The sequence below is a fragment of the Salmo trutta genome, chromosome 3 (assembly GCF_901001165.1).
Source record: "Salmo trutta chromosome 3, fSalTru1.1, whole genome shotgun sequence".
Taxonomy (NCBI): domain Eukaryota; kingdom Metazoa; phylum Chordata; class Actinopteri; order Salmoniformes; family Salmonidae; genus Salmo; species Salmo trutta.
Genome location: NC_042959.1, coordinates 44159341 through 44186235, shown reverse-complemented (window position 1 = coordinate 44186235; position 26895 = coordinate 44159341). Strand labels below are relative to the sequence as shown.

Here is a 26895-nt window from a genome sequence, read left to right as displayed (position 1 = left end):
TTGACGTGTTAAAAAGCCACATTTTCTCCAGTTACAATACATTTCACAGTAACTTGAAATGTCTCCTAACTTTTGATGAGAAGCTGCAATGTGAATTTCAGATCATTTGCACATAAAGTCAAAATGGTAGCTTACTGACTGATGAAATAAAGATGGAAAATATTTAAAGCAGCAACACAGCAGCACAGACCTTGCATCAAAAGAAATCCCCTTAAAAGAAAAATAGCAGAAAGTACATCTTCCCTTTTTTCCATGGGCGATGAGGCATTATGATGAAATAGGGTGGCAGGGGCGCTTAAAGAGCGAGACCAAGAAAAAAATGTATGATGTGCTCTCTATTTGTTAGGGTGAGCCCTCCACCACCCCCGCTCACTTCCTCCTCACCCCATTTGGTTGAGTGTAGGTCTTTCGTCAGTCAGAAGACACGGTAATATCTCCATCCCAGAATAATGGGATTGGATAGAGCAAGCTGCCTCTGAGACCTTTGTTTTGGGTGAACTACAATCACCTGAGACTGCTCTGTGAGACAGAACTCACAGACCACAAAGCACCTCAGCACATCAGAATAATGTGGAAAGTGCATGCCTCATTCAGCAAGCCAAAGAAAGGTTTTGGTCACAATGACTTTCAAGTATGCCACCAAACTCAGATGAATCCAGGGAAATGTGCATGAGACTTCTTCTGCAGAACTTAACAGTAGTAGAACAACCTTTAGCCGTACACAGACACACATTCTGGATACTGGCCAGCAGGATTATCTGCTGGACATTATTTAATTTGGTTTACAGCTCTCTTGAGCTAATCACATGAGTGGGATATTGCTCCCGTGTCCTGAGGCTTCGTCTCCCACACAAACAGCAGCCCCTCTCACCAAGACCATGATAACTGAAAACAGATAGACGGAGTAGGAGTGGAAGAGTGAGTGGGAGAGAGAGAGAGAGCGAGAGAAAGACCTTTCTCTCTACAGACCCTATTTTCTGATCCTGCTATGACCCGGCAGTTTGAGGTGACAGAACATCTTCCCCTCTGTGCTGATGCTCCTACATGGGTAACGTAGGCTCAGGACACAGCTGCTGCAGGGAGGGATGCCACGAGGCAAACAGAAGAGACATTGGCCTGCTCAAATAGGGCCATTCATCTTGGCTTTAGATGCTAACAGATTGCCCTGTCCATAACCCCCTCCATCCATCCATGTATCTATTCACCTCTCATGTAGCACTCCCCTAGAGAGGTCAAGTCAGCTCAGAAGTTCCTTTTACTGACATGTCATTTGGGACTTGGTGAGAGATTCATCCGTGTGTTGGGAGTAAGTGGTTATCATCCCAACTAACTGTCTTTTATCATGGGGACCTCACCTGGTCTAACTAGTCAAACTCAGGTACTACAACTCATGCAGCCACAAAGACCATGCTAAAATATACTGAACAAAAAATATAAAACGCAACATGCAACAGTTTCAAAGATTTTACTGAGTTACAGTTCATATAAGGAAATCAGTCAATTGAAATCAATTCATTAGGCCCTAATCTATGGATTTCACATGACTGGGCAGTGCATAGGCCCACCCACTTGGCAGCCCAGCCATTCAGAATGAGTTTTTCCCCACAAAAGAGCTTTATTACAGACAGAAATACTCCTCAGCCCCCTATTTTTTTATTTTACCTTTATTTAACTAGGCATGTCAGTCAAGAACAAATTCTTATTTTCAATGACGGCTTAGGAACAGTGGGTTAACTGCCTTGTTCAGGGGTAGAACGACAGATTTTTACCTTATCAGCTCGGGGATTCGATCTTGCAACCTTTCGTTTACTAGTCCAAAGCTCTAACCACTAGGATACCTGCCGCGCCACTATCATGCTGTTTAATCAGTTTCTTGATATACCACACCTGTCAGGTGGACGGGTTATCTTGGCAAAGGAGAAATGCTCACCAACAGGAATGTAAACAAATTTGTGCACAACATTTGAGAGAATTAAGCGTTTTGTGCGTATGGAACATTTCTGGGATTTCTGAGACCAACACTTTACATGTTGTGTTTGTATTTTTGTTTAGTGTAGATTGCTATCTTCATTATAGAAACCATTCCTTTTCCATTTATTTACTTCAGCGGTCTGCTCACCAACTATACTAAGCTACTACCAAGTGTGCATTTTTGTTCCAGCCCTACACTAAAACATATGATTCTACTAATCACCTAGTCATCTCAGGTGTATTATTGCTGGGCCGCAACCAAAGCCTGCATATCCTGTAGGTCTTTATGACCCAGGTTAATCCTCACCATATTCTATGGTTACCACATCGTGGAACTTTTCCATATTTATACTATGTGTACATAATTACAGTAATATACACTGAGTATACAAAACATTAAGAACAGACTGACCAGGTGAAAGCTATGATCTCTTATAGATGTAACTTGTTAAATCCACTTCAATCAGAGTAGATGAAGGGGAGGAGGGGTTAAAGAAGGATTTCTAAGCCTTGGGACAATTTATAGATGAATTGTGTATATGTGACATTCAGAGGGTGAATGGGCAAGACACAAGATGTTTGGTATACTCAGAGTATCTAACTGCCCCTATGCAGTTGACCTCGGACAGTGACGTTTAAAAGACTGAGCAGCTGTTCCGTTCCTCTTGAAAGATACTAAAATATCTACTGCTACACCATACAGGCGCTGTACACTCTGGTCTCATCATTACCAACGCTCCAATCTCTCTTGTCAACTGTCACTGGAAAGTCTGTTCTCCTGACTGTCAGGTCTACCCCTCAGACACGCCATCAATCTATACTGAGAACTCCACGCTGCCTTTAAGGAAAAGTTGAAAGATACAAAAACAACCACACATTGCTGTTCAAATGTTTATCTTATATAGTGAAGATACACAGGTAACCGCTAAAAAAAAGGAAACACAATACTGTCTTAATAGGGCGTTGGCTGCTAGAACAGCTTCATTGCACCTTTGCATAGATTCTACAAGTGTCTGGAACTCTATTGGAGGGATGCGACACCATCCTTCTATGAGAAATTCCAGAATTTGATGTTTTGTTGATGGTGGTGGAAAACACTGTCTCAGGCACTGCTCCAGAATCTCCCATAAGTGTTCAATTGGGTTGAGATCTGGTGATAGAGACACCCACACCCTTTAAACCCCCTATGCTCGTTTGAGACACCTCTTTCAAATTCCCTGAGATCTCTTCTTCGAGACACAGTAGCCACAATAATGGGCAACTGGGCATTTGTATACATGTTAGTCATTTAGCAGACACTCTTATCCAGAGTGACTTACAGTAGTGAATGCATACATTTCATACATTTTTTTTTTTCTGTGCTGGCCCCCCGTGGGAATCGAACCCACAACCCTGGTGTTTCAAACACCATGCTCTACCAACTGAGCTACAGGGAAGGCTACATGACCCTACATGACCCTAAGCATGATGGGATGAATTAATTGCTTAATTAACTCAGGGACCACACCTGTGTGGAAGCACTTGCTTTCAATATGCTTTGTATCCCTCATTTACTCAAGTGTTTCCTTTATTTTGGCAGTTACCTGTTTATAGCTAGATATACAGAGTGTATTAAACATTAGGAACACCTTCCTAATATTGAGTTGCACCCCCTTTTGACCTCAAAACAGCCTGAATTCACCAGGGCATTGTCACGCCCTGGCCATAGAGAGGGTTTTGGTTCTATATTTTGGTTAGGCCAGGGTGTGACTGGGGTGGGCGTTCTATGTTCCTTTTTCTATGTTTTTGTATTTCGTGGTTTAGGGCCAAGTAGGGTTCCTAATCAGAGGCAGCTGTCTATCGTTGTCTCTGGTTAGGAATCATACTTAGGCAGCCTTTTCCCACCTGTGCTTTGTGGGCTCTTGTGTTTGTGTAGCTGCCTAGAACGTCATGCTTCGTTTTCATCTGTATTGTTTTGGTGAGTTGCATATTTATTAAACATGTGGAACTCTAAGTACGCTGCGCCTTGGTCTACTCCTTTAGATTATCGTGACAGGCATAGACTCTACAAGCCCATGTTGACTCCAATGCTTCACACAGTTGTGTCAAGTTGGATGTCCTTTAGGTGGTAGACCACCCAGTAGCATTGCAGTTCTTGACATACTTAAACCGGTGCACCTGACACCTACTACCATACCCTGTTCAAAGGCTCTTAAGTCTTTAGTCTTGCCCATTCACCCTCTGAATGGCACACATACACAATCCATGTCTCAATCCATGTCTTCTTTAACTCATCTACACTGACTGAAGAGGATTTAAGTGACATCAGTAAGGGATCATAGCTTTCACCAGGATTCACCGGGTCAGTCTACGCCATGGAAAGAGCAGGTGTTCCTAATGGCTTGTATATATCATAAAATATAGATACTGAGCACACAGATGCTGATTCAGATTGTTTCGATTAGAATGTTAAAATTGACTGACTGCATGCCATCACACCATCTTGTACGATCATAAGTCTTAGTGGACATCTGTGGGAGTACAACTCACCAATTAACAGTTAATTAACATGTAACATACATTAGTATGTTTAATATTGTAATGTGTGTCTGCTATGCAATGGACTCATATATTATAGATTTTTATTTTTGGGAGAACAGTAGCACAGAATCCAGAGCAAGATTTATTCTTGAGCATCTCATGCCTACTGATGTGGTGGTACCATCCTTGCCCAGGGGAGGGCTGGCACTACTGTATGCTCAAACCTTTCACTGCGGGCATGGCATTTTCACGGGTTCTCATCCGGGGGTGGCACCCAGGCCAATGGGCAAACTAATGAGTCACAGGGGACCCGCAGATACACCACGATGCCATATTAGTGAGCGGTAGGAAGAGAGGGGGAGTAAGGGAAGCGCAGAGGAGAGAGAGGGGGGGAGGGAGGAGAAGGAGCATAGGAGGTAATAGTGGAAGTAGCTGAAGGTTCGGAGAGGGACAGAGAGGGGGATGAGGAAGGGGTTAGGATAGGATGAGAAGAAGCTGACAATGCAGTCGGAAGAGCAAGAAGAGAAATTAAACAGACGAGGAAATGAGAGAACAAGACGAATTATAGAAAGATGTGAAGGGTAATAAGCATGCTCAAAGAGGGAGGAAAGAGAGAAATAAAAGATGGCAATATTATCTTGGGGTGCCCTACAGCAAAGAAAGCTATCATATTAATTCCACCTGCTATCAATATCATTCTTTTTTTACCCATATCTTTTAACCCCAGTAATGACAAGGATTCACAAAGAGAGAATATCAAAGGTTCAGGAATCATTTGTAGGGGCAATGAGCTTGAAGATGCACTTGGGCAGAGAAAACATTAGGGCTGGTTGACTGCAGCAGGAACTCTATCCGATGCCTCATTGACTAAAATAAATGAGGTAGGAGCTTGGTTCCTCTGACATTATACCAATGGATCTCACCTTCTACACAGGTCACGTAATCTCACACACCACCCGTCCCAGTTAATCGAAAAATAATACAGAACGAATTCATTTGGGCACATGCCTGGAACATCCAATCTGAAATTGATATCGGAGAGCTCTGAATGGGTGTGTCTGTATGTATGTGATGTTATCTAATAATGAACTATCTACAATGGGAGTTGGGAGAAAACTGAAAACATTTGCAGGGGTTGGAGAGTAAAATTGGATATCAATGTCTTATACTCACTGGGCTGGTTTCCAAGACACAGATAAAAAAATTTACAAAATCAGTCTCCATTGAAAATGTGTTCTAGTCCCGGATTGGGTTTAATCTGTGTCCGGGAAACCGGCCTACTGTGTCTGTTTTGGGGGCACTGAGAACTCCAGAGAGTCAGTGAGGGTGGGGAGAAATGTATTTGAAATGTGTTAATGCAATCCATACCTGAATGAGTTTGAATGGGTTCCCATTTCTTAAATTGGTGTGTGTTCTCCAGAAATAGTGTGTGCCTAATCTCACACGCAACACATTTTCAATCTTGCTATCACATACAAGCTCCCTGATTGACAAACACACTCACACACTCAGCCAGTGTTCACCCCTCAGATTAGATAAGTAAGACCGTAATCACATTTGAGAGTTACAGTACTAAAGGCTCGTTACAACCTTTCATTCTCTCAAGGTAGGTTTTGATCCCTTCCTTTTCTACCTTCTACATTTTCTAAGGCATCCTCTGAGATGAAAAAAACCTGTCAAGCTACATCCAAATAGGAAGAGAATTATTCCTGAAAATGTTTCTCTCTTTCTTTTTTTGCAGTTGTGCATTTCTCTAGCGATAATTAGGTGAGGAGACTAATGAGCAGAACAATGACAACACAGGGCAGCCCAACATCACCTTGGAGGATCTTTTCTCTTTTTTTGACACTGTTTTCTTTGATCAAAGACAAGAGGAATGAAAAAAAGCATCTCCTCAAGGCTACGAAACGCAGTGATTCCGAACAATAAACACTGTTAATGTATCTGTCGTGTGTTTGTGTCTTCAGAACGAGGGCAACTCTTCCAGTACCTCTTCCCACTCAGTCTGCTTTGGTTCATGCTGATGGTTTATATAGAGCTCGCTTAATTGACTCTCGTGTGACAAGGGCTGGAAAGAAAGCCGAGACCCTCTTGACCATTCAACACGGGAAATATTTAATTAGCCAATTCACTCTCTGCTTTGCCACCTCAGTGAGCACAATGTGCCTTTGTATTGTTTCAAAGTTATTGTCAGTTGCCGCATCAGCACATGGCAGATCCAGGGAGACAAACCAGAGGAATCTACATCTGCTGGGAATCTTGTAAAAATAACGTTAGACACCTTATGTTGACAGAGACACAATGCTGAATAGTCTTTCATTGTCTGCTACATAACCTACGCAGATAGCTTGTCTTATTCACAAAACAATGATGGAGAGGGGTAGGCCTGAATAGCTCCAAAACAGAGACAGCAAAAAAATATTGAGGAATAGAGCCTAGAGCTTGATACATTTGTTCTTTCTGTTGGATCAATGTTGCGAAGCTTAGTTCCCCCTCCGTTATACAGTACTGTTAAGGTCTACCTTTTATCTTATTATAGACAGCTACAAGCTGGTCTAACTCTGCATCTACATCAGCTAGGGCAGACCCTGTTACAGTTTCTTGCTGTTGTACAGCTACCAACAATGACCCTCTTATACTGTACCTGTGTTGGGATTCACTATAGTTATGTCCTAATATTGGTTCACAAAACCATGATAGACAAGATGGGTCTGAAAAGCCCCAAAATAGAGAGCAAAATTTTTTATTTTTTTTTATCTGTACAATTGGGTAACTTAGTTTGTCATGAAGCTCTGCTCCTGGTACTCAAACCATGACCTTTTAGCTTGCTCACTATAGACATTAAGTGATACTGAATATAACCCCTCCCTTATTCTAAATAGTGCAGACCCTGTTCCACTTCATTGCTATTCTATTTACAGTTGCTACCAACAATGACCTCCTTATAGCCTATGGGGATGCACAATATTTGTGTCCTATTATCGGTTATGCCCTGTTTATAGACCCACTGTAAGAGAACATCCAGATCCTCAAAATGAAACTGAATCACACTGGCTTTCCTTGAGTCTAACGGAGATATAGAACAATATTCTGCATAATATATAATCATATTCTGCATCGACGATATGTTGTCATGTACTTTTAAAGCTGGCTGAGTTTCTATTGCACATTAATCTACGGAAGTATTTGTAATTAAAGCTGGACTAGCTGACATTCAGAAAACTCTGGAGCATTCGATCTCATAAGCAACCACATAATTACTAGCTCTCTGGTAAAAAAAATAGTCATTATAGCGGAGTTATTATAATGATGCTGTCAGTTGATTTTCCTCTCACACAGTAGCAGGTAGTGTGGCTTTGAAAAGTGGGTAGAGGTAAAATGAAAAGCCTGTCACAAAAAGGTACCGCCTGTCACAGAGGTTACATAGTTCCCTCTGTAAATATTGGGACAGTGAAGCATTTTTTCCTATTTTGGCTTTATACTTCAACAGTTTGGATTTGAAATCAAACAATGACTATGAGGTTAAAGTGTAGACTGTCAGTTTTATTTTGAAGATATTTTCATCCATATCGGGTGAACCGTTTTTTTGTTGTTGTACATAGTCCCCCCATTTTAGGGGAGCAAAAGTATTGGGACAAATTCACTTATGTGTATTAAAGTAGTAAAAAGTTAAGTATTTGGTCCCATATTCATAGCACGCATTGACTACATCAAGCTTGTGACTACACATTTGTTGGATGCATTTGCTGTTTGTTTTGGTTGTGTTTCAGATGATTTTATGCTCAATAGAAATTAATGGTAAATAATGTATTGTGTCATTTTGGAGTCACTTTTATTGTAAAAAAAAAAAGAATAGACAGATAATCCTGAAGGAATCGTGAATAATGATGAGAAAGTTAGATGCACAAATATCATACCTACAAGCCATTTTTTCAGCGTCTGTAACTTTGTCACTCATCATTATTCACGATTCATTCAGGATTACCTGTAATCATGGTAGCATTCACATTCATGCACAAGTGTTTAGAAACATATTCTATTGTTATTTACAATAAAAGTGCCCCCCCCCTCTAATAAACATGCACTTCAACATAGGCATATTAGTCAGATTCACTATTTAATCTGGGCAGGTCATCAATAACTCAGACATTCCAATGGAATGATTAGTTACAAGTCTTTTTACATGGTCTGCATTACAGCAGCTATCAGGGTCATGTTCAGTAGGACCAAATTGAATAAACCTATTCAAAACGTATAACGGAATGAGCGTTCTTTTTGGAAAATGCTCAAAACTTGGGTTTTCCATTACGTGCCTCTTGAACACAGCCTAAGACAGATAAGTCACTGTACTCTAGTGTTCCAGTGCTTCTTCTGCTGGTCCTCCCTCTAGGAAAGATGAGTGGATCCATGGCTCTTGACCTCTGACATTACAGTCTCATGTACGCCACCTGTAGAGAATTCAGATAGATAGGGTTAGATCTCTAAAGTGTAACAATAAGAGATACAGTATTACTTTTCTCACCTGCATATGTACATTCAGATATACAGCCTGCAAAATATAATCTTCATTACGTACAATGAAACTGACTTATGAGTATACTGTATGGATTGTTTTAAAACAATGGTGAAAACAGTGACATTTAGGTAAATAATGTGCTCAGATGAAATGAGGGTATTTGTCGGCTCGTTGCACGTCCTGTCCTTTTTCATGGTCAGATGGCTGACATAACAGTACATTAAAAATACATTTAAAAACACAGGTCTTGCACATACATCCACACAAAACTCAAAAGGCATCTCCTAGTCCTGGTTGTTTGCCTGGAAGAGGGTCACAGCTATGCCTGGCTGTATCTCCAGTGAGACCGCTATATTGGGATGATGGATGAGGGCATTGGCTTCACTCAAGGCTCCCTCCCGAAACTCATGACTCAGCCTGTACACCGCATCAAGACAAATTATAATTTGCTGTCACAGACTAATTTGTTAAGCCCTAAGGTGAATGTGCTACAAAATAGCTAAGCCCCCAAAGAATACAAGAAAAACTAAGCAAGAAACACGCTACTATTTATTCCCTTTGACTGAAGAGAGTGAACCTCAACCTCTAACGTTAATGCTTTCAAGTATGTACCTTTGAACCAGCTGCTGTCATTGATAGATGGTTGCAATGGCGCCTAGTGGCGGACGTGGTAGTTTACTCCTGCAAACTTATTCTTAATTATTTGTTTTAAGTTTTTTTTTTATGTGCATTGCTTTTATAAACTTTTAGTTTTTTGTGTTGAACACATATCTAGTTTCTTTTTTAATCAACAACGTTAAATTTAGTTAACATATTTGACTCCTAGCTAATTATTTGGATTCAAATACCAGCACAGATCCTTAGATCTCATATCTACTGCACCAAAGGCTGGACAGAAAGATACAGAAATGGCAGTAACTATCACTCACTACACACAAGGATTCCTCAGAAGTTTTGAACATATTAAAACAACCCTGTGCAGGGAGCAGAGAGAACAATCTTATGCAATACGGGATCCTCCGGAAAAAATGCAGATGGCTAGGACAACGGGGCGGCAGGAGACTAATGAACAAACTTAAATCTATAGTGTGCACTCGCAATGCGAGCAGTAGATCGTGCACACCGGATGTGGATCATAAAAGACACTGGCCAGTTCTGCAGGTTTCCCCTCAGGCAACTTCCAAAGTAATTCAACTGAGGCTTTCAAATGCAACATTCATAAGCAACAAAGGCTAACTACTGAATGACATCATCACTGACAGAGTTCTAGACTTTCGCTGCCTCACAGACTGAGTACATATCCCTCAACCAATTGCACTCCATCTGGCTACACCTACCTGGACTGTCCTCGCACATCTGGACAGGTTTGCTGGATTGTCTAATCTGCAGGAGTGACTGCACTGTGAAGTCTACTCCAGTACCAGCTGTCTTATCTTTTGAATGCATGGCTTTCAAAATCACTGGCTCTGTATCAGTACTTGCTGTGCTGATTTATCGGCCTCCTAAGCTCAACTCTGACTTTTTTGTGGAACTATCTGTGGCTCAATACAACAATGCCTTGGCCTCCATACTGGATGAAGTTGCTCCTTTGAAAACCCACCTGGTGTCTTTCTCCAAATATTCTCCCTGGTACACTGAGGAGCTACGCTCTCTTTAAGCAACTGGCTATCGTCTAGAACGACGGTATAAGACAACTGGGCTAACAGTACATGCGCAGATGTTTGAGCAACATCAGCAAGAATACAAACAGACCATAAATTCAGCTCGGACAATCTACTTCTCCCAACTGATCAACAACTCCCGGGTGCTGTTCTCTACTGTGAGCAAGCTCCTCCAACCTGTCAACAATTCTGCTACCTCAGCCTCCCCAGAACAGTGCAACAAATACCTGTGCTTCTTCCAAAGCAAAATTGAAAACCCCAAAACACCATCCTGTCCAGCTCCTGTAGTTGATCTACCCAGTCCTACACTCTCTGAGTCAAGGTTCTCCACCTTCACCGCAGTCACTGCAGCTGATGTAACCAAGCTTGTTAGAACAACTTGCTCACTTGACCCTATCCCCACCTCGTCAAGACCTGCTTACCTGCTCTGGAGCCTTTCTTCACAGAAATGATCAACAAGTCCCTCATCAGTGGATGTGTCCCTCCTCAGCTCAAACGGTCCACAGTCACATCAGTACTTATAAAGCCTGACAACCTCCAGAACTACAGGCATATTTCCAATCTGCCCTTCCCGAGTCAGCTCCTCCCTCAAACGTGCTGTTTCTAACCAACTCCAAAACCACCTGGCCACTCACAACCTACTTGAGCCCTTCCAGTTTAGTTTCAGAGCTAGACACAGTACCAAGACTGCCCCGGTAAGGGTCACCAATGACGACCTCATGAATGCTAACTCTGGGGCTGCCATCATCTTCATACTCAACACGGTCAGCCACACCATCCTGCTGGACTGCATGGAGAAGCACCTGGGCCTGTCAGACACTGTTCTGGTTCAGGTCCTATCCCACGGCTCGCTACCAGTTTGTAGCCATCGGTCCTAGTAGGTGAGACAGTTGTGGTCCGACAAGGGGTCCCCCTCAAGGCTCGGTTCTGGGGCCACTACTGTTTTGTATCTACATGTTGCCACTGAGAAACATCCTGAGGAAACACGGACTGGGCTTTCACTTCTATGCTGACGACACTCAGCTGTTTGTCTCCACAAACACTGACACTGCCAATGCCTGGTCAGCTGCCTGCAGGACATCAAAGCGCGGATGCAGTTTAGTTTCCCGCAGTTAAGATAGAGGTCGTCCTGATTGGCACTCTCATCATCATTGACTAAATCAGCAGCTACAGCCTCAATATTGATGGTGTCAAGGTCCTCCCCTCCAGTGAGGTTCACAACCTGGGTGTGATATTTGACAGTCAGCTCTCGTTTGAAGCCCACATCAAGTGTGTGACCAAAGTCTCATTTTTCCATCTATGGAACATTTGCCAGGTTACGACCTATGCTATCAAAACCTACAGCTGAGCGACTCATCCACGGCTTTATTTCAGTTTAAACACCCCTTTTGTTGCCCTATCGGCCAAGTGCCTAAACAGGCTACAATATGTCCAGAACTGTGCTGGACGTGTCCTCATCCACACGTCCCTCCGTGAGCACATCAATTCATATGCTCAGGCATCGACTACAAAATCCTGGTTCACACCTACTGAGCTATCCACAACTCTGGACCCAAGTACCTGCTGAACCTCGTTCTATCCTCCTGCACCCTTACCTCCTCCAGGTCCGTCTTCCTTGCAGCCCTGCAGCAGACTAAAAACGACAGGTGACAGGGCTTTCAGTTGTGCAGCTCCGTGGCTGTGGAACACACATCCAGACACTATTAGGGCAGAGTCTCTTCCAGACATTAGTGCAGTGTCTCTGTCCTCCTTTAAGGTGCAGCTCAAGACCGTGCTGTTCAGAAAAGCTTTCAAGGACCTCAGCTAATTCTGTTCTCATGTCCTCCAGAGTTGATGATACCTGTATATAGCTTTGTTTCTTGTCTGTCTATGTTCTGTTTTGTAAATGGCGCCTTCGGTGTGAGAAAAACACATTACAAATTAAATGAATTATTATTGACATAAGGTCCTGCTACATTCCAAGAATAGTTGTGATATGCTAATGTTCTACCCAACAGTTTCTCATCACAGCTTCGCCGTGAGCTCACAGCAGTTACAAATTCGAATAATGGAAATACAATTTTAGCCCGCCTCCTTTAAAAACGTCTATTCTCCCCCGACGTCCTAGGGATATTCTGTTTTATATATGTATTTAAGAGAAACACTTCTTCCAGTACTAGGATATTGCATTTTCCAGTAAAGTTTATTTTATTTCTATCACTGTACTATGGCTCTTTTGTCAGAGTTAGTATTCACAGCGGTGTGTTTATCTGTCAGCATTAAAAGGGCTGATACGCTATAGGCTCAGCTTTGATGCTCTCGTACAGGCGTTCTGTTATCACAACACTCAACATCTTGGCGAGGTGAGAGGGAATATTATTTTCTTCACTTGACAATAAAAATAACTGAGGGGGAAAACACACAAATGATGTGTGAACGGGAATGGGCAGCTGAAGTGAAAGCAGTTTGCCTACACTAAAACTGTGCTCTATAGGGATTAAGGCATTTCTGAAAGTGTGATCTAGTGGCGCAGCGGTCTAAGGCACTGCATCTCAGTGCTAGAGGCGTCACTACAGACACCCTGGTTCGAATCCAGGCTGTATCACAACCGGCCGTGATTGGGAGTCCCATAGGGCGGCGCAAAATTGCCCCAGCGTCGTTCGGGTTTGGCCGGTGTAGGCCGTCATTGTAAATAAGAATTTGTTCTTATCTGACTTGCCAAGTTAAATAAAGGCAAAAAATATAATAATAAAAAAAAAATTGGCTACTGACTGAGGGAGGTTTCCGACTCTGATTGATAGCCACAGCAACTGACTGAGTAATCTAAATTATGGGGACCAGCCACACTGACTGAGTTTCACAAGTCATTCAGTCTAATACAATAAAGTGCGGGTTAGCAGAGAATTCTTCTTCAGAAATCCCTTTTTTCATGCATCCCCTGGCACAGAAGTAATGAAAAGAGGCGCGTCTATCTGAGGGAGGTAATTGATTTCAACAATGCGCCACACTAGTGTTCAAGACATCATTAAGGTGAGACTTGATATAGATCAAATTTTTCCTGCATTTTGCCCCTTACCCTTTTCTGTCCAGTTTTATCTTCCAGTGTGCCTCTCTGTGTGGGAGATTAATGAGCTGGTGGGCAGGGTTCTGTCTGTTCCCTGATGCAGGTGGCACTTTGCACTGGAACTACTTTACACCCCATTACACCGCAGCACAGCTCAGAGGTGGAACACAACACCCCAGACAACACACCATTCCTCCTCCAATAAATGAGAGGCTAGATCTGGTTAGAAGGGCTAACACAATAGACTGGCACACTCACCATTTCACATGCCAACACATACGCACATCATGCACACAAACAAAAAACACACACACTATTAAGGCTACATTATCAATTTGGGAGTTTTCAGTCCTCATATGCTGTAACTCTATCTGAGTATGTGATCGCACTACTCTCTGGTACTACTAGGCCTACAGCAGAGCAGTGAATCCATCTCTCTAGTAGAGAGGCATTTAAGTGACTAAAATCAGACACTCTTCATCACTCCCCTCAGTCCCTCTTGTCTCTTCTCCATTTTAGTGGCATGCAGTCTAAGTACCCTGTCCTAAAACAAGTCCCTTGTCAGCAGTAGGATAATCACTCACGGTCTGGACAAGCCATTGATATCCTCAATTTCCAGGCTTTTCAGCTGATTGATGAACGGGACTTGGGAATATGGTAACGTGGGGGGAGTATGGCATCGTAACTGTAAACAGTTGATGGTTTCTATGGAAAATATGTATGTAAACTAAAAAGACTTATTGCGACATCTGGAATGTACAGAATTACTAACTCTTAACACCCTACACGCCTATCAGACTGAAATACGACAAACTGAAAATAACTTATTTCCTTACTTTTTCCATTTTCTCTCTCCCCTCCCTCTATCTAAGTAGAATTGATAGCTTCTTCCAGAGTCAAAATGAGTTCCTCCTCCCCTGTACAGACCCAGAGGGCAAGTAACAGAGTTTTGTGAAAGAGGGAAGGAACAGAAAATATGAGATTGCAGAGCCTGAGAGAGAGAGAGCGAGAGAGCGAGAGAGAGGCTCTTAAACGTAATAAGCAGTCTCGTAGAGGTTTGGTACTGTAGTAGTGGTGGGAAATGTGAACAGTAAGTAGAAAGCATTTTAATCAAAGGACCCAGAGTCATGATAACTATATAATGAGACAGGAGCCAGAGGCCTTATTTACAGCCACACTAAATATGCAGGAGCTCAAATGTTTGTTATTTTTCAAATGTTTTGTGGATGTTAGGCTACTTCATCTTCTTCAACTATACATCTTTCTCTCAGGTGAGTGCTGCTGTGACAGGTAAAGAGGCAGGGATGAGACAATGTTGGTAATTACTGTGCAACTGTCTGGAAAGTCTTCGGAGAGTCCCTGGTGAAGTCAGCAAAGTTTACACCTCCTAGTCTTGCCTTGGTGCAAGAAAACTCTCCCTTTTGTACTGTAGAGGAGACTGTTTTGTGTGCACTAATAAGTTAGACTGCCCAACAGTATTGGCGGTGCTCCAGCGTCTTCTAAAGATAGTTTGTCAAAAAAAAAAATCCTCTGGACCTCTTTTCGAAAATGAGCTTAAAAAAAAATGGCCGCAACAATAGCTACTAGGCAGAGGCTGTAAATAATGGATAGCAGCAATATGGAATCAAACAGTGTTATGCTCCTCCTGCCAAAGGGAGAAGCTCTGCCTACATTACCCAGAGGCCCTGTTACCTGGAAGGAGTTCATGGAATGCAGCGACAGAGGGAGACAGGAAGTACTGGCTGTCAGCACCGCCAACAGCTCCTGGCACGTGGTCTGGGGCAGGTCTAGGGGGTGGACACCGATGTCCTTCTCCCAGGTGTCTACAACACTGGACACACACAGAGATACGGGATAGCGAGAGAAAGAGACAAAGAAATAAAAAAGATTACGAGACTGAGAGAAAGACATGAAGAAAATGTACAACACTGCATCAGTCAGAGTAATACATAAGTCAAATATCTCTCAGAGGTTCACATCTTCTAGGCAAGGGGACATAAATCCCAGTTTGAAGTGTTATGATGTTAATCAAATAATTCTAATATATCCCATGGTAATGTTGAACAGCGGGAGTTTGAAAGGGATGGAGGAATGAGAAAGTGATTGATTCCCTGTCACAGGTTGTGGAAGCGATCCAGGTTTTGTCATTACATTTGGCCATCTGTGCAGTAGCTCTGTGAGAGACACTCAGAATTAAAATGCTGATAAGCCCTTAGTACAGAAAGTAACACTCAGTATACAGTGAATACAACTGCTTTTACAGTAAAGAAAAGCATAACACATGCAGCGCTGGTCATAACACTTCAACAGTCACCCAAGTCCACCTGGGGTGTAGTGTTTAGGAACCATTGTCCAAACAGAAGCAAACAGCTGAAACAGGGAGGGACTAACCTGAACTTGTCCAATAAGAAACCCTCGTATTCATTGAACAAAGAAAAAAATATACGGTTTGTACTAATGAGTACACCCCTGGTAGTAAATTAGATGAGTTCTGCAGTTGTCAACTCTACACTAATCAAGTCATTGCCCTCAGTGACAGCCACAATTCAATTAAGCAGAGGCTCACTGATTCTCCAACCAATTAGAGACACATTGCTGGCGTGCATCTCCAACAAACACCACGTCACCTCCAGTATGTTCAACCAAGACAGCCGGTGCTCTGTGACTTACACGGCTGACTGAATTAAAACAAGGTCAGGGATGAATGTCACATATGTAACAGTAGGTAACGTTAGGCCTAGATGAAACAGATGTTTCTCTACCTCTTCCCCACCTTCATATAAGCTGTGTCAGCCGATAGCCACGCTGTTTTCTTCACGAAATGTTGGAGGAGTGATCCGGTTTAAACTACTGTAGGTCAGGCCTCTCCAACCTGGTTCCTGGAGAGCTAACCTCCTGTAGGTTTTCGCTCCAACCCCAGCTGTAACTAACCTGATTTAGCTTATCGACCTGCTAATTATCAACCTGCGTGCTAAGGTTGGAGCGAAAACCTACAGGATGGTAGCTCTCCAGGAACAGGGTTGGAGAGCCTTGACGTAGGGTGTTCGTGTATTCAAATCCATGCCTGGAGTTCCAGAGTATTGCAGGCTTTCTGTTCTTACCTGATATTTAATTCCACCCACCTGGTGTCCCAGGTCTAAATCAGTCCCTGATTAGACCGGAAGAATGAAAATCAGCAGTGGAACTGGCTTCGAGGTCCAGATTTGAATACCCCTGAATACCCCCTGTCATACTTAAAACAGCAGGCAATTTCCCATCCTACATGCAGTTAACAGCACTGATGTGATGCGCTGAGCTACGCTGTATTGTAGCGCCGTGCGGATAGGAGTGGAGTCCTCTCCTTTCATCTACAGTTTGTTAATTACAGCTCTGCTGCCAGTCTGCCGGAGGGGCTGTCACATCCTACGAAGCAAAACAAGACTTCTCTAAGGTGAAGAGGAAGAAGGAAGTCATAACAGAAGTGAAGAATCCTCCTGCGGGGAACTCAGCATGGAGGAACATGGAGCAGCCACCACATCTATCTGTGACTCATTTCTGTTCTCAGTTGCAAAACACAATTTTATAATAAAAAAATCATACTCTAGCAGAAATGCAGAGGCTGTCAGGCTGACATTCAGCAGGAGATTGGTATGTAGGCTATATCTCACTCTTGGTGTGTGCTGCCAGTGCTGGCAGAGGGAGAACAGGGGAGATAGAGGACTTTGACGGCGCTGCCAGCCTTAGTGGGTGATTGACGCTCAGAACACTGGCGGTGGCTGGGAGAGGTGACAGCATCACCTCTGACAGTCGATGACATAGTGGCAGAGAGAGAGACGATGAGGGAGTCACTGTTCAGGAGCCAGAGCTGAGGATCAGAAGAAGTCATTTAACACTTCACATCCTCTCTGTTCAAGCCACACACATTTCACCAATGCAAACACCACCTCTACCTCACAGTACGAAAAAAATAAAAGTATGAAATGTATGCATTCACTACTGTAAGTCGCTCTGGATAAGAGCGTCTGCTAAATGACTAAAATGTAAAAATGTGAAACATATTTCAAGCGCTCTCGCTCACCCATATGCGCACTTCTTACCAATATGAAGGCTTTTCCATCTGGGGTCTGGATAGAGAAACGATACATGCTCTGGGAGGAGGACAGCTCCACCAGTCTGGCAGCTATGGTCTGTTCCAGGAACAGTAACCTGTGGAAGAGTAGGGCATGGTTAACCATCATTATGAACTCTATCTTCCTGTGTCTATTATAATATTCTACATCTCATTGGCATTGTAGTAACAAAAGGTCATATCTGGCATCTGCATAATGAGAAACGATACATTTACATTGATTTGCGCTTTGAGAAGCTGAGTATCCGTATGATGATGAGTGTCCACAGACGTTACAGCAATATGCACCAGTCTGAGAAGCATCAGCATAGTTACCTGTCTAGAGAGGTATCAAACTGGCTGTCTCCCACACTGGGTCTCACTGTCACCTCTGTGATGTAGAGTTTCAGGGTCCCTGCAACATTTACAGAAACTGTTACTACTGAGCGAACCCTCATGCAGACCGAACCTGGCCTGGCCGTCTTTCCTAATGCAATGAAACTTTTATGGTTCAAGCCCCAGGGTAGATGATAAAAGTTGGGAATTGAACTGGCAAACGAAGGGCTGCTGATCTCATGCCATTCACTGCCTTTGTGCCCTTGAGCAAGGAACTTAAGCACTAAAATTGCTCTGGTAGTGCCGCTCTGAGGCAGACGCTGTGCTGCTCCCAACCAGTGTGTGCTTGTGTGTATGTATGTATGTGTGTGTGTGTGTGTGACATTGGGTATTATGACATCAAATCAATAAATTCCTGTTGAAAAAATGGACAATATACAGTATCTATTCTATAATGACTGTTGTGTACCTGGTGCCACAGCCTCTCCCAGGCCGGCTGTACAGCTCTTACAGGAGACAAGTGTACGCCTGCGGTTGGGTTTCTACAAAAAGAACAGAAAAATACAAAATAAAGCTAAAAGACAAGAACACACAGTTCTAATTTAAGTTCCTCCAAAACGGAAATCGATAACCACAATCAAACAGCCTAAAAAGAGGAGAGAGCAACGGGCAGGCAGAATTCCTCTCCTCGTCTCTCTTTCCACTTCCCATCCACCCAACCACAGCCACACTAAAAGGCCCAGGCTGAGCCACAGATAGTGACTAATAGATGGAGAGGGAAATCAATCCCACTCCAGATAGTGATGGAGAGAGAGAGAGAGAGAGAGAGCGAGAGCAAGAGAGAGCAGCAGAGAGATATATTAAAAAAAAGCTTGGCTTCAAACACCAGGCCTGGCTGTAGGCTCGGGTTAAAGTGGCTCACGATATGTGTTGATGTGCTGCCTGTCTGTCCGCCTCCTCAAGTTTCCTCTCTAAAAAGGAGTGCTGCTAGCTGCTGCTGGTAGTGAAGTAGAATGTGTCCATCTAATCCTGCCAGTCTCAGGCCCAGTGGGATGGGGGTATACAGATACAGTCTCCCACTAACAATGAGCCTGAAGCACATACACTGCTGATGTAATAACTACAGTACACTTTCCAAACATGAGGGAAACTTTTGAAAATGTTGCTTTACTTTTTGGTAGGTATACGGCACATTGGGGAGGGAGTGAGAGCGAGGTGAAACGCCAAACCTATGTATCTAACGAACATCAAAGTGATGAGCAATGCTAAAACAGCATTGATCTTCTGCCTCAGAGGTTCCTTCCTTCCTTCCTTGCCTCCTCTCACCTGTGTGTCCTGATTTTGACCATCAGCCATTTTGTTTGTGATGGGCCTGGGGCTGGGGCTGAGCTCCTGGGTGAGAGTCTCCTCACAGCCTCTATCCCGGTGCACAAGGATGTGAGTGTCGCCCAGTAAACAGTCCTCCGCTCTGGGCAGCAGCTTCAGGTTGGCAAAGGGGTCCGGATGGCAGCACCAGTCATCCACCAGGGAGCTCCAGTTGCCGTTGGGGAGAGGGAGCACTCGCTTGAACACCCTGAGAAAAATCAATGACATTACATTGTTACACAATGGAGACTATTTGTACTGTGATAAAATTAATCGATAACTTCAATCAAAAACCTATTTGCATGAATCAATCAAAAACATATTTGCATTAACAGGGAAAGCTGGGCAATATTCCAGTTCTACCCATTTTCCATGACATAATGTCACAAACATAAGTATTCACTAAGCTATGGCAGGTGTGTGTGGGTGTACATGTATCCCTCTATCCAATGTCTCCATGACATTGGGAGATGAGCTGAGACAGAACACAGCATTGTCCTCTAGCTCAAACAGCCATCCATCTCCCTCACTGAACCCATCTTCTCCACTATTATGAGCGGCACCACTTCCTGTGTCTGAACGGAGGATGTAAATCAACCAACAAACCAACTTCCTTCCTGTGGTCGTCTCACCTCTCCTCCAGCACCCTGGTCCCACAGGACTGGCAGTGGAAGCAATAACTCTCTTGGACCAGCAGCCTCTCCATCACACTCCCCAGGGCCCCTGTTATGGGAGAGTAACCACAGAAAACATAAACAACTCTATCGGCGGAAAAGAGCTTCACCTAGAGACGGAGCAAAAGTCGATAAACACTGGGGTGGTGGCGGACTGGCGGTGGTGAAAGAAGCTTGGAAGAAAGCTGCCAATCAATCTGTTTTTGATTGGATTTGTCAATGAATACCCCCCCCAGCTGTCCTTGTGTTGTGTCGGCTGGGCCGGCTTCCTCTCAGCTGGAGAGAGACCGTTGGGTGGGGCACTAAATTACTCCCTCACACCATAAAACACACAGCGTGAACACAGGCAGAGAGATGAAGGCCTGGGGTCTTAGGGGTCTGGGCCCATATCCAAAAAGCATTTCAGAGAAGGAGTGCTCAAAAACAGATTAATTGCCAGCTTTCTTCCAAGCTGCTTTCACCACCGCCAAGTCCACTACCACCGCAGTGTTTATCAACTTTTGCCCCCTAGATCAGACTTTTTGTGGATATGGATGTGGGCCCTGTTCTCTCAGGGAGAGAGACATGGGAGCAATCTCCTCTGGTTCCCAGGTTAGTGCTGCAATGACTACAGTTAATATAAGCCAGATCTGATGTGTGAGACAAAGTAAACCTGGGGTGTATTCATTGGACACCAAACGGAAGAAAACAGACTGGTGCCAGGACAACAACCTCTCCCTCAACGTGATCAAGACAAAGGAGATGATTGTGGACTACAGGAAAAGGAGGACCGAGCATGCCCCCATTCTCATCGATGGGGCTGTAGTGGAGCAGGTTGAGAGCTTCAAGTTCCTTGGTGTCCACATCACCAACAAACTAACATGGTCCAAGCACACCAAGACAGTCGTGAAGAGGGCATGACAATACCTATTCATCATGATGAGAATATTTGGCATGGGTCCTCAGATCCTCAAAAGGTTCTACACAGCTGCACCATCGAGAGCATCCTGACTGGTTGCATCACTGCCTGGTATGGCAACTGCTCGGCCTCCGACCGCAAGGCACTACAGTGGATAGTGCGTACGACCCAGTACATCACTGGGGCAAAGCTTCCTGCCATCCAGGACCTCTATACCAGGCGGTGTCAGAGGAAGGCCCTAAAAATTGTCAAAAGACTCCAGCCACCCTAGTCATAGACTGTTCTCTCTGCTACCGCACGGCAAGCGGTAACGGTGTGCCCCGTCTAGGTCCAAGAGGCTTCTAAACAGCTTCTACCCCAAGCCATAAGACTCCTGAACATCTAATCAAATGGCTACCCAGACTATTAGGAAAATCAAGTTACAGCTGATTCAGGTCAAATATTCACATTGTCTGTATATCTATCAGTGTGTATAGCTTTAGGCACCAGACATGACGGGACAATTACTGAGCTGATGACTCAGTCCTTTATAGATCAGTACTGTGTGGGCTGATCAGGCTACAGAGAGCACACAGGAGGACTCCTCCACTGTCTCAGTTAGAGGGAAGGCTTCACAGCCACGGACTAACTGACTCAAACCAGATGTGAATAAATTATATAATCAGCCATAAATAACAAATGATCTGCTGATACTGTTCCATCTTACCTGAAGTGGAGATGGTAATTAGGCTATGTGAGAAACATACATTTACATGGTAGTAATTCTCTGTCTCTGTGTGTGTGGTGTGTGTGTGCGTACGTGCACACATTTATTTTTGAGTGCGTCCATACAGCTAGCCTCACCATTACCTGTGTCATCTGTGTGCTGGTCCACATTAAGGCGCATTCTGAAGTGTATCTCATCTCCTGTTCCAGGTGCCTCCCTGCAGGAGCCCTCCACCAGGCTGACCCCTGCTGGCAGCTCCACGATTAGCAGGCCCCGAGGAGTCCGGATGTGGAGGGACGAATCTCCTCCTGTAACGCTCACCTCTGCATAGCTCTTAGCCACATCTCTCCTGAGGGAGGGACAGACAGAGAGTGTCTTATTTTTCTAAGCACAGGTAAACCTGGTAACAAAACATATACAAATGGATTAATGATTCAGCATAATGGCAGGCTTCTGCACAATGGCTAACAGACAAATGAGACCGCGTTCCTTGACAAGTGGATGATAAACAAGTGAATGGTAGACCAGTGTGTGTGTGTGTGACAGTACTAACGTCATTTATCATAACCTTCCAACCTGTCCTTATCCCCCTCTACCTCCTGCCTGTTGCTGTCTCAGCTCAAAGTAGAAGTCTAATGACTTAGAGGAAAACTTGCAAAGAGAGAGGATGCACTCACTGCTCTGGAGGAAGGGAAAAGGAAAACAGCTGTAGGCCAACTGAAGAGAGAGAGGGAGAGAGAAATAAAGAGATGTATATTGTGTGTGTGTGTGTGTGTGTGTGTGTGTGTGTGTGTGTGTGTAAGAAAGTGAAATGAAGGAAGATAAAAAGAGTGGTGGGTAGGGGAAAGCGCATGTACAATGTTTGTTTAATACAGAAAAAGGGTTTTTTTTCTCCCCCTGGCAGCGACACCCCTGATGCACTCATGCACGGATGATATGTTGCCCTCTGTTCAATCTCTGGGTTCGATACAATTATTTTCATTAGCCATGCAATGTGTCTCTGTCCATGCTTGACACAACTGCTGCCCCCCAGGAAGAAAAACATATTTCCCAGCGAAGAGAGCTTTAAAGACTTGGGTCGGCTGCATTGAATTTTCTCACTTCCAACCGGGTGGAGGAAGCAACAACAAACAACTGGAAGGAACCATCATCAGATTTGCTCTAAATTATTCTGTCTACAATTAGATATTTCGGCACAAGTCTACTTCATCTAGGCTACTACTGCCACGCCAGACAATACACAAGCGATTGGTAAAACAAGGGTCTCTGACCAGTAAACCTGCTCTTTTTTACAAGATATTATCCAACTATAGAACAATTAGGCTATGCAGCAAAGCACCGACTAGGCTATAGGCCTAACCTACAGAATCCCACACCAATAATCTGTAACACATTTAGGGGACTTTTCTGTTTCCATCTGGCTCAGTTGGTAGAGCGTGGTGTGTGCAACGCCAGGGTTGTGGGTTCGATTCCCACGGGGGGCCAGTACAAAAAAAAAAAATGCATGAAATGAAATGTATGCATTCACTACTGTAAGTCGCTCTGGATAAGCGCATCTGCTAAAAGACTAAAATGTAAATGTACTGTGTCTCACTGGGCCATGGCTCCGGCAGACCTGCTCTCACTTGGGGCAAAAGCCAGGCCACTGGTACTTTACAGATTGTATTTACATAACAATGGCTAACTGTGAACATTAAAACCTTCTCACAAAGCAACTGTTTTGATAACCTATGCAGAGGTTGTTGATTCTGCTCTTCACAAGTCCTCACTGTCAGCCCCAACAGTGGAAACACAATTTCCCTAGTATCGCAGAAGGGTGTATACACTACTGTAACACTGGTGTTAGTCAAAAAGCAGCATTAAGTGAGAAGAGTATACATTTATTCTCAGAGATGGAAAGATTCATTAGGGGCTGATTCAAAATTGAGATATGCAAACTAAACATGGACTTAGGTCCATAAAACATGGATTTAAGTCAAAATATTTTGTTTTAAGTCCATCTTAAGTCAACTTATCTCAAGTCTGAATAGGGCCCTAATGCTGCTTTTGTCCAAATGCAGCATTAGGGCCCTATTAAAACAAAACATTTTTACCGAAGAGCATGTTTTATGGACTCAAGTCCATGTTAAGTCTGACTAGCTGCCACAGCTGGAATGGCCCATTTCATTTTACAATATCAACGAAACAAAAAATAGCCCAATGTGAAACTGTTCATTTCCTACTTCAAAACCCCACCTGGTGTCAAAATATAGCATTACATCCATGAGAACATGTTGGCCCAATATATGTGATGTAAGGGCCGTCACCAGTTTCATAACTTTCGGGGGTCATATCTGAAGAGCAGGGGCGGAGGGGGTTGTAGGTCAGAGGAGAAAAAGAGGCCCTTTTCCAATATAACTTCCTGCAATTCTACGTCATTTTATATGACTGGAGATATTCATATTTTTTATACCACACAAATTATGAAAATGGCAAGCTACTCTGACGTTGAAATAGGCCTACTGAGATCAATAAAACGAACTGCCCATGTCTTAAACGCAATCAATAGCATAGGCCAATTAAGAGTGGATACAGATTTTAGGCCTACAATATGAGGAAATTAAAGTACACCAACTTTCTGGTGGCACTCACTTATACAGATTTTTTCCCGCAATTGTATTTTGAAATATTGCAAAAATACCTAGAAAATGCTGTTCATTGACAGCTACAACTCAACAGTCGGCGGTTTGATATTTGGCGCGCGGACTGCAGCCTTGGCGCTCATGTGACAAAACACAATCAACAGCATTAAAAAAAGAAGAGAGATATTGATCATCTATGGCTATATTATGCTCTCTGGTGTAGTATTTTCAACTATTTCATTTATTTCTGTAGAGACGGGAGTAGTTACATAATTGGCACATGCATTTCAATTTAACTGGAGCACTTCCAGCACCCCTTCCTGCAGCGCGATGTTTTCTTCCATGCGCTGTATTCTCCAAGGCCAAATAATCAACACTTCTTATTATTAATTAAATTGATTGTGGTCATTAACCCCATGAGGCTATTGTGAAGGTAGGCCTACTATAACAATAATATATCAGCAAGTAGCCTAGCCTATTACAAGATAATAAATTCAGTAAGTCAATGGACCCAATAGTGGTTTCAGCTATACTGTTATAGAAGGCCTTATGACCTTTTTAACCAATAAGAAAAGATGTCAAATGACTTGAATAGCCTATGGGAAAAGTGTACACGTGTATTTGCATCAGTAGTCTATGTGACTGAAATGCATCAGAAAAGTCTTGGAAAGTTGGGCTATAGGCCTAATGTGTGTGTAGAGAAGTTCCGAATTGCTTTCAATTGCTAGACTAAAGATCATGAGCACTCACCTCATTTTAGCTAATATTTCCCAGCATAATTGTAACCAAATATCCAAACGGAGATTCACTGAAAACAAAAATCGGACATTGATTGATTTATCAAGATGTGTTCCCATGCGTGTCTCAAAACAGCACAATGACGCTGTCTCAATCAAAACGGTGCTGGTATTATCAGTTGACCACACATGGCAATTGCGTTACATTTATTATAACCAGCGGTGTAGTGATATTTTTTTAGGTTGCCTACAGGAGCACAATTTTGCATTATTATTACGTCATCATTCCTGAATGAAAGTCGGTACCGACATTGTATAAGATAATGTTATAATATACATACAATGCATAATCCAAATTGCACGATTCCCTACACATACTGTAAGTAGCTCAAGGAAAATTGTATATTTTTTAAATTCTAAAATTCCAAATTATGCCTACTTTATTATAAATTAGGCCGTCATCACTGTCAATCGTGAATGATAATTCTTCACGTTTTACATGTGAAACGTCCATGCTGCGTGCATGCCAACCATTTGATCCAATCAGTTTCATGGGAATATGCATTTAAATCTTGAATTATGTAAGGGCCTAACTACTGTCTAATCGAATTTTCTAGCAGATGGAGTTAAACACAGCCATAGCATGAGAACAAAAATGCAACATAATCATCCTAAATTGACATAAACAATTACGTGGTGTTTTTGGTATAACAGAAGCCTGACATTATCTATGCTATTATATTTGGTGTGTTATGTAGAATACTAATTAATCATTAAGTGATCTTGCGAGAAATATCACCATTCTCCACCCGGCACAGACAGAAGAGGACTGGCCACCCCTCATAGGTTCCTCTCTAGGTTTCTTCCTTGGTTTTGGCCTTTCTATGGAGTTTTTCCTAGCCACCGTACTTCAACACCTGCATTGCTTGCTGTTTGGGGTTTTAGGCTGGGTTTCTGTACAGCACTTTGAGATATCAGCTGATGTAAGAAGGGCTATATAAATACATTTGATTTGATTCTGAGAAGTGGCACCAGCAGAACTACACCCCTGATTAGAACCGTTGGATGACTTCGGGAAATACACATAACGGCAGCTCTATGAACTAAGCGGCGCATTCAGTTGACTAACGTTATAATTGTTTTACACCATTGCAGCAGCGCAAAAGATTCGGGGTTGACCCAAAATCAATCGGGACTAAAACCAGGTCCTGGTTAAGTCCCTGTAATGTAGGGCCCGGAGTTGATGTTATAAATATCACATAAGTGTGTGGTCCTTGCTTGAGATGTTGAATCCCTTTCTTTGCGTCTGTTCTGCGAGAATTTGTGCACGGCACGAACGCACCTCCTCTGTCCTGTCGTGCTAACGTTAGCTAAGACTAGATAACGTTACCTAGCTAGAGCTTGCTAACTATTTCGCAAATAATTACCGGAGAACAAGAAGACCACTTTGCAACCGCTTCCTTAGTTCGATAAACACCCCAGCTCCTTTGGTATTTTCTCCCATGGTGTGTCTTGTCTTTTTCTTCTATTTACTTCTGGTACTCGCAATGGCTAACGTTAGCTGGCTAACATTTAACAACAAAGACACGTGCAGTTTACTTGCTGCTTTAACAGAGATAACTGAGTCCAAAGCGAAATGGCTTTGTACATCTGATTGTCAGTATGGTGAATTAAAGTAAATGTAGCAATAAAAATAATCAGCCTATCAATTTAAAACAGTGAAGACTTTTAAGGCATATATTTGACTAGCCATCAACACG

General features: G+C 43.2%; 1 protein-coding gene and 1 non-coding gene across 4 annotated transcripts; both read right to left on the bottom strand.

The window, feature by feature from the left end:
* Window positions 1-3334: 3334 nt before the first annotated feature.
* trnas-uga (transfer RNA serine (anticodon UGA)) lies at window positions 3335-3410 on the bottom strand. Its single transcript has one exon. It is a non-coding gene; the product is annotated as a tRNA-Ser (tRNA).
* A 5179-nt stretch (window positions 3411-8589) lies between these two features.
* On the bottom strand, window positions 8590-26863 carry LOC115175887 (E3 ubiquitin-protein ligase E3D). Of its 3 annotated transcripts, none has more exons than XM_029735519.1 (11): window positions 26563-26863; window positions 21921-22126; window positions 20132-20222; window positions 19461-19707; window positions 18604-18676; window positions 18135-18213; window positions 17788-17896; window positions 17359-17555; window positions 15404-15542; window positions 12264-12346; window positions 8590-8939 (listed from the first exon to the last, which is right to left on the bottom strand). In XM_029735519.1, the coding sequence occupies exons 1-10, from the start codon at window positions 26637-26639 to the stop codon at window positions 12302-12304; spliced, it is 1263 nt and encodes a 420-aa protein (XP_029591379.1). In that variant the 5' UTR covers window positions 26640-26863; the 3' UTR covers window positions 8590-8939; window positions 12264-12301. The 3 variants fall into 3 exon arrangements, with proteins under 3 accessions (XP_029591379.1, XP_029591362.1, XP_029591371.1); XM_029735502.1 differs by lacking the exon at window positions 26563-26863 and adding an exon at window positions 25149-25547; XM_029735511.1 differs by lacking the exons at window positions 12264-12346; window positions 26563-26863 and adding an exon at window positions 25149-25543.
* Window positions 26864-26895: the final 32 nt, after the last annotated feature.

Bases quoted from the DNA above. Each gene is read 5' to 3' on its own strand.
- LOC115175887 (XM_029735502.1), bottom strand. From the start codon at position 25,255: ATGGGAACACATCTTGATAAATCAATCAATGTCCGATTTTTGTTTTCA. The intron at 18,214-18,603 runs GTACACAACAGT...TAAATGTTGCAG, and splicing joins GGGAGAGGCTGTGGCACCAG to GGACCCTGAAACTCTACATC. The intron at 17,556-17,787 runs GTAAGAAGTGCG...TCTGATCCTCAG, and splicing joins ATGGAAAAGCCTTCATATTG to CTCTGGCTCCTGAACAGTGA.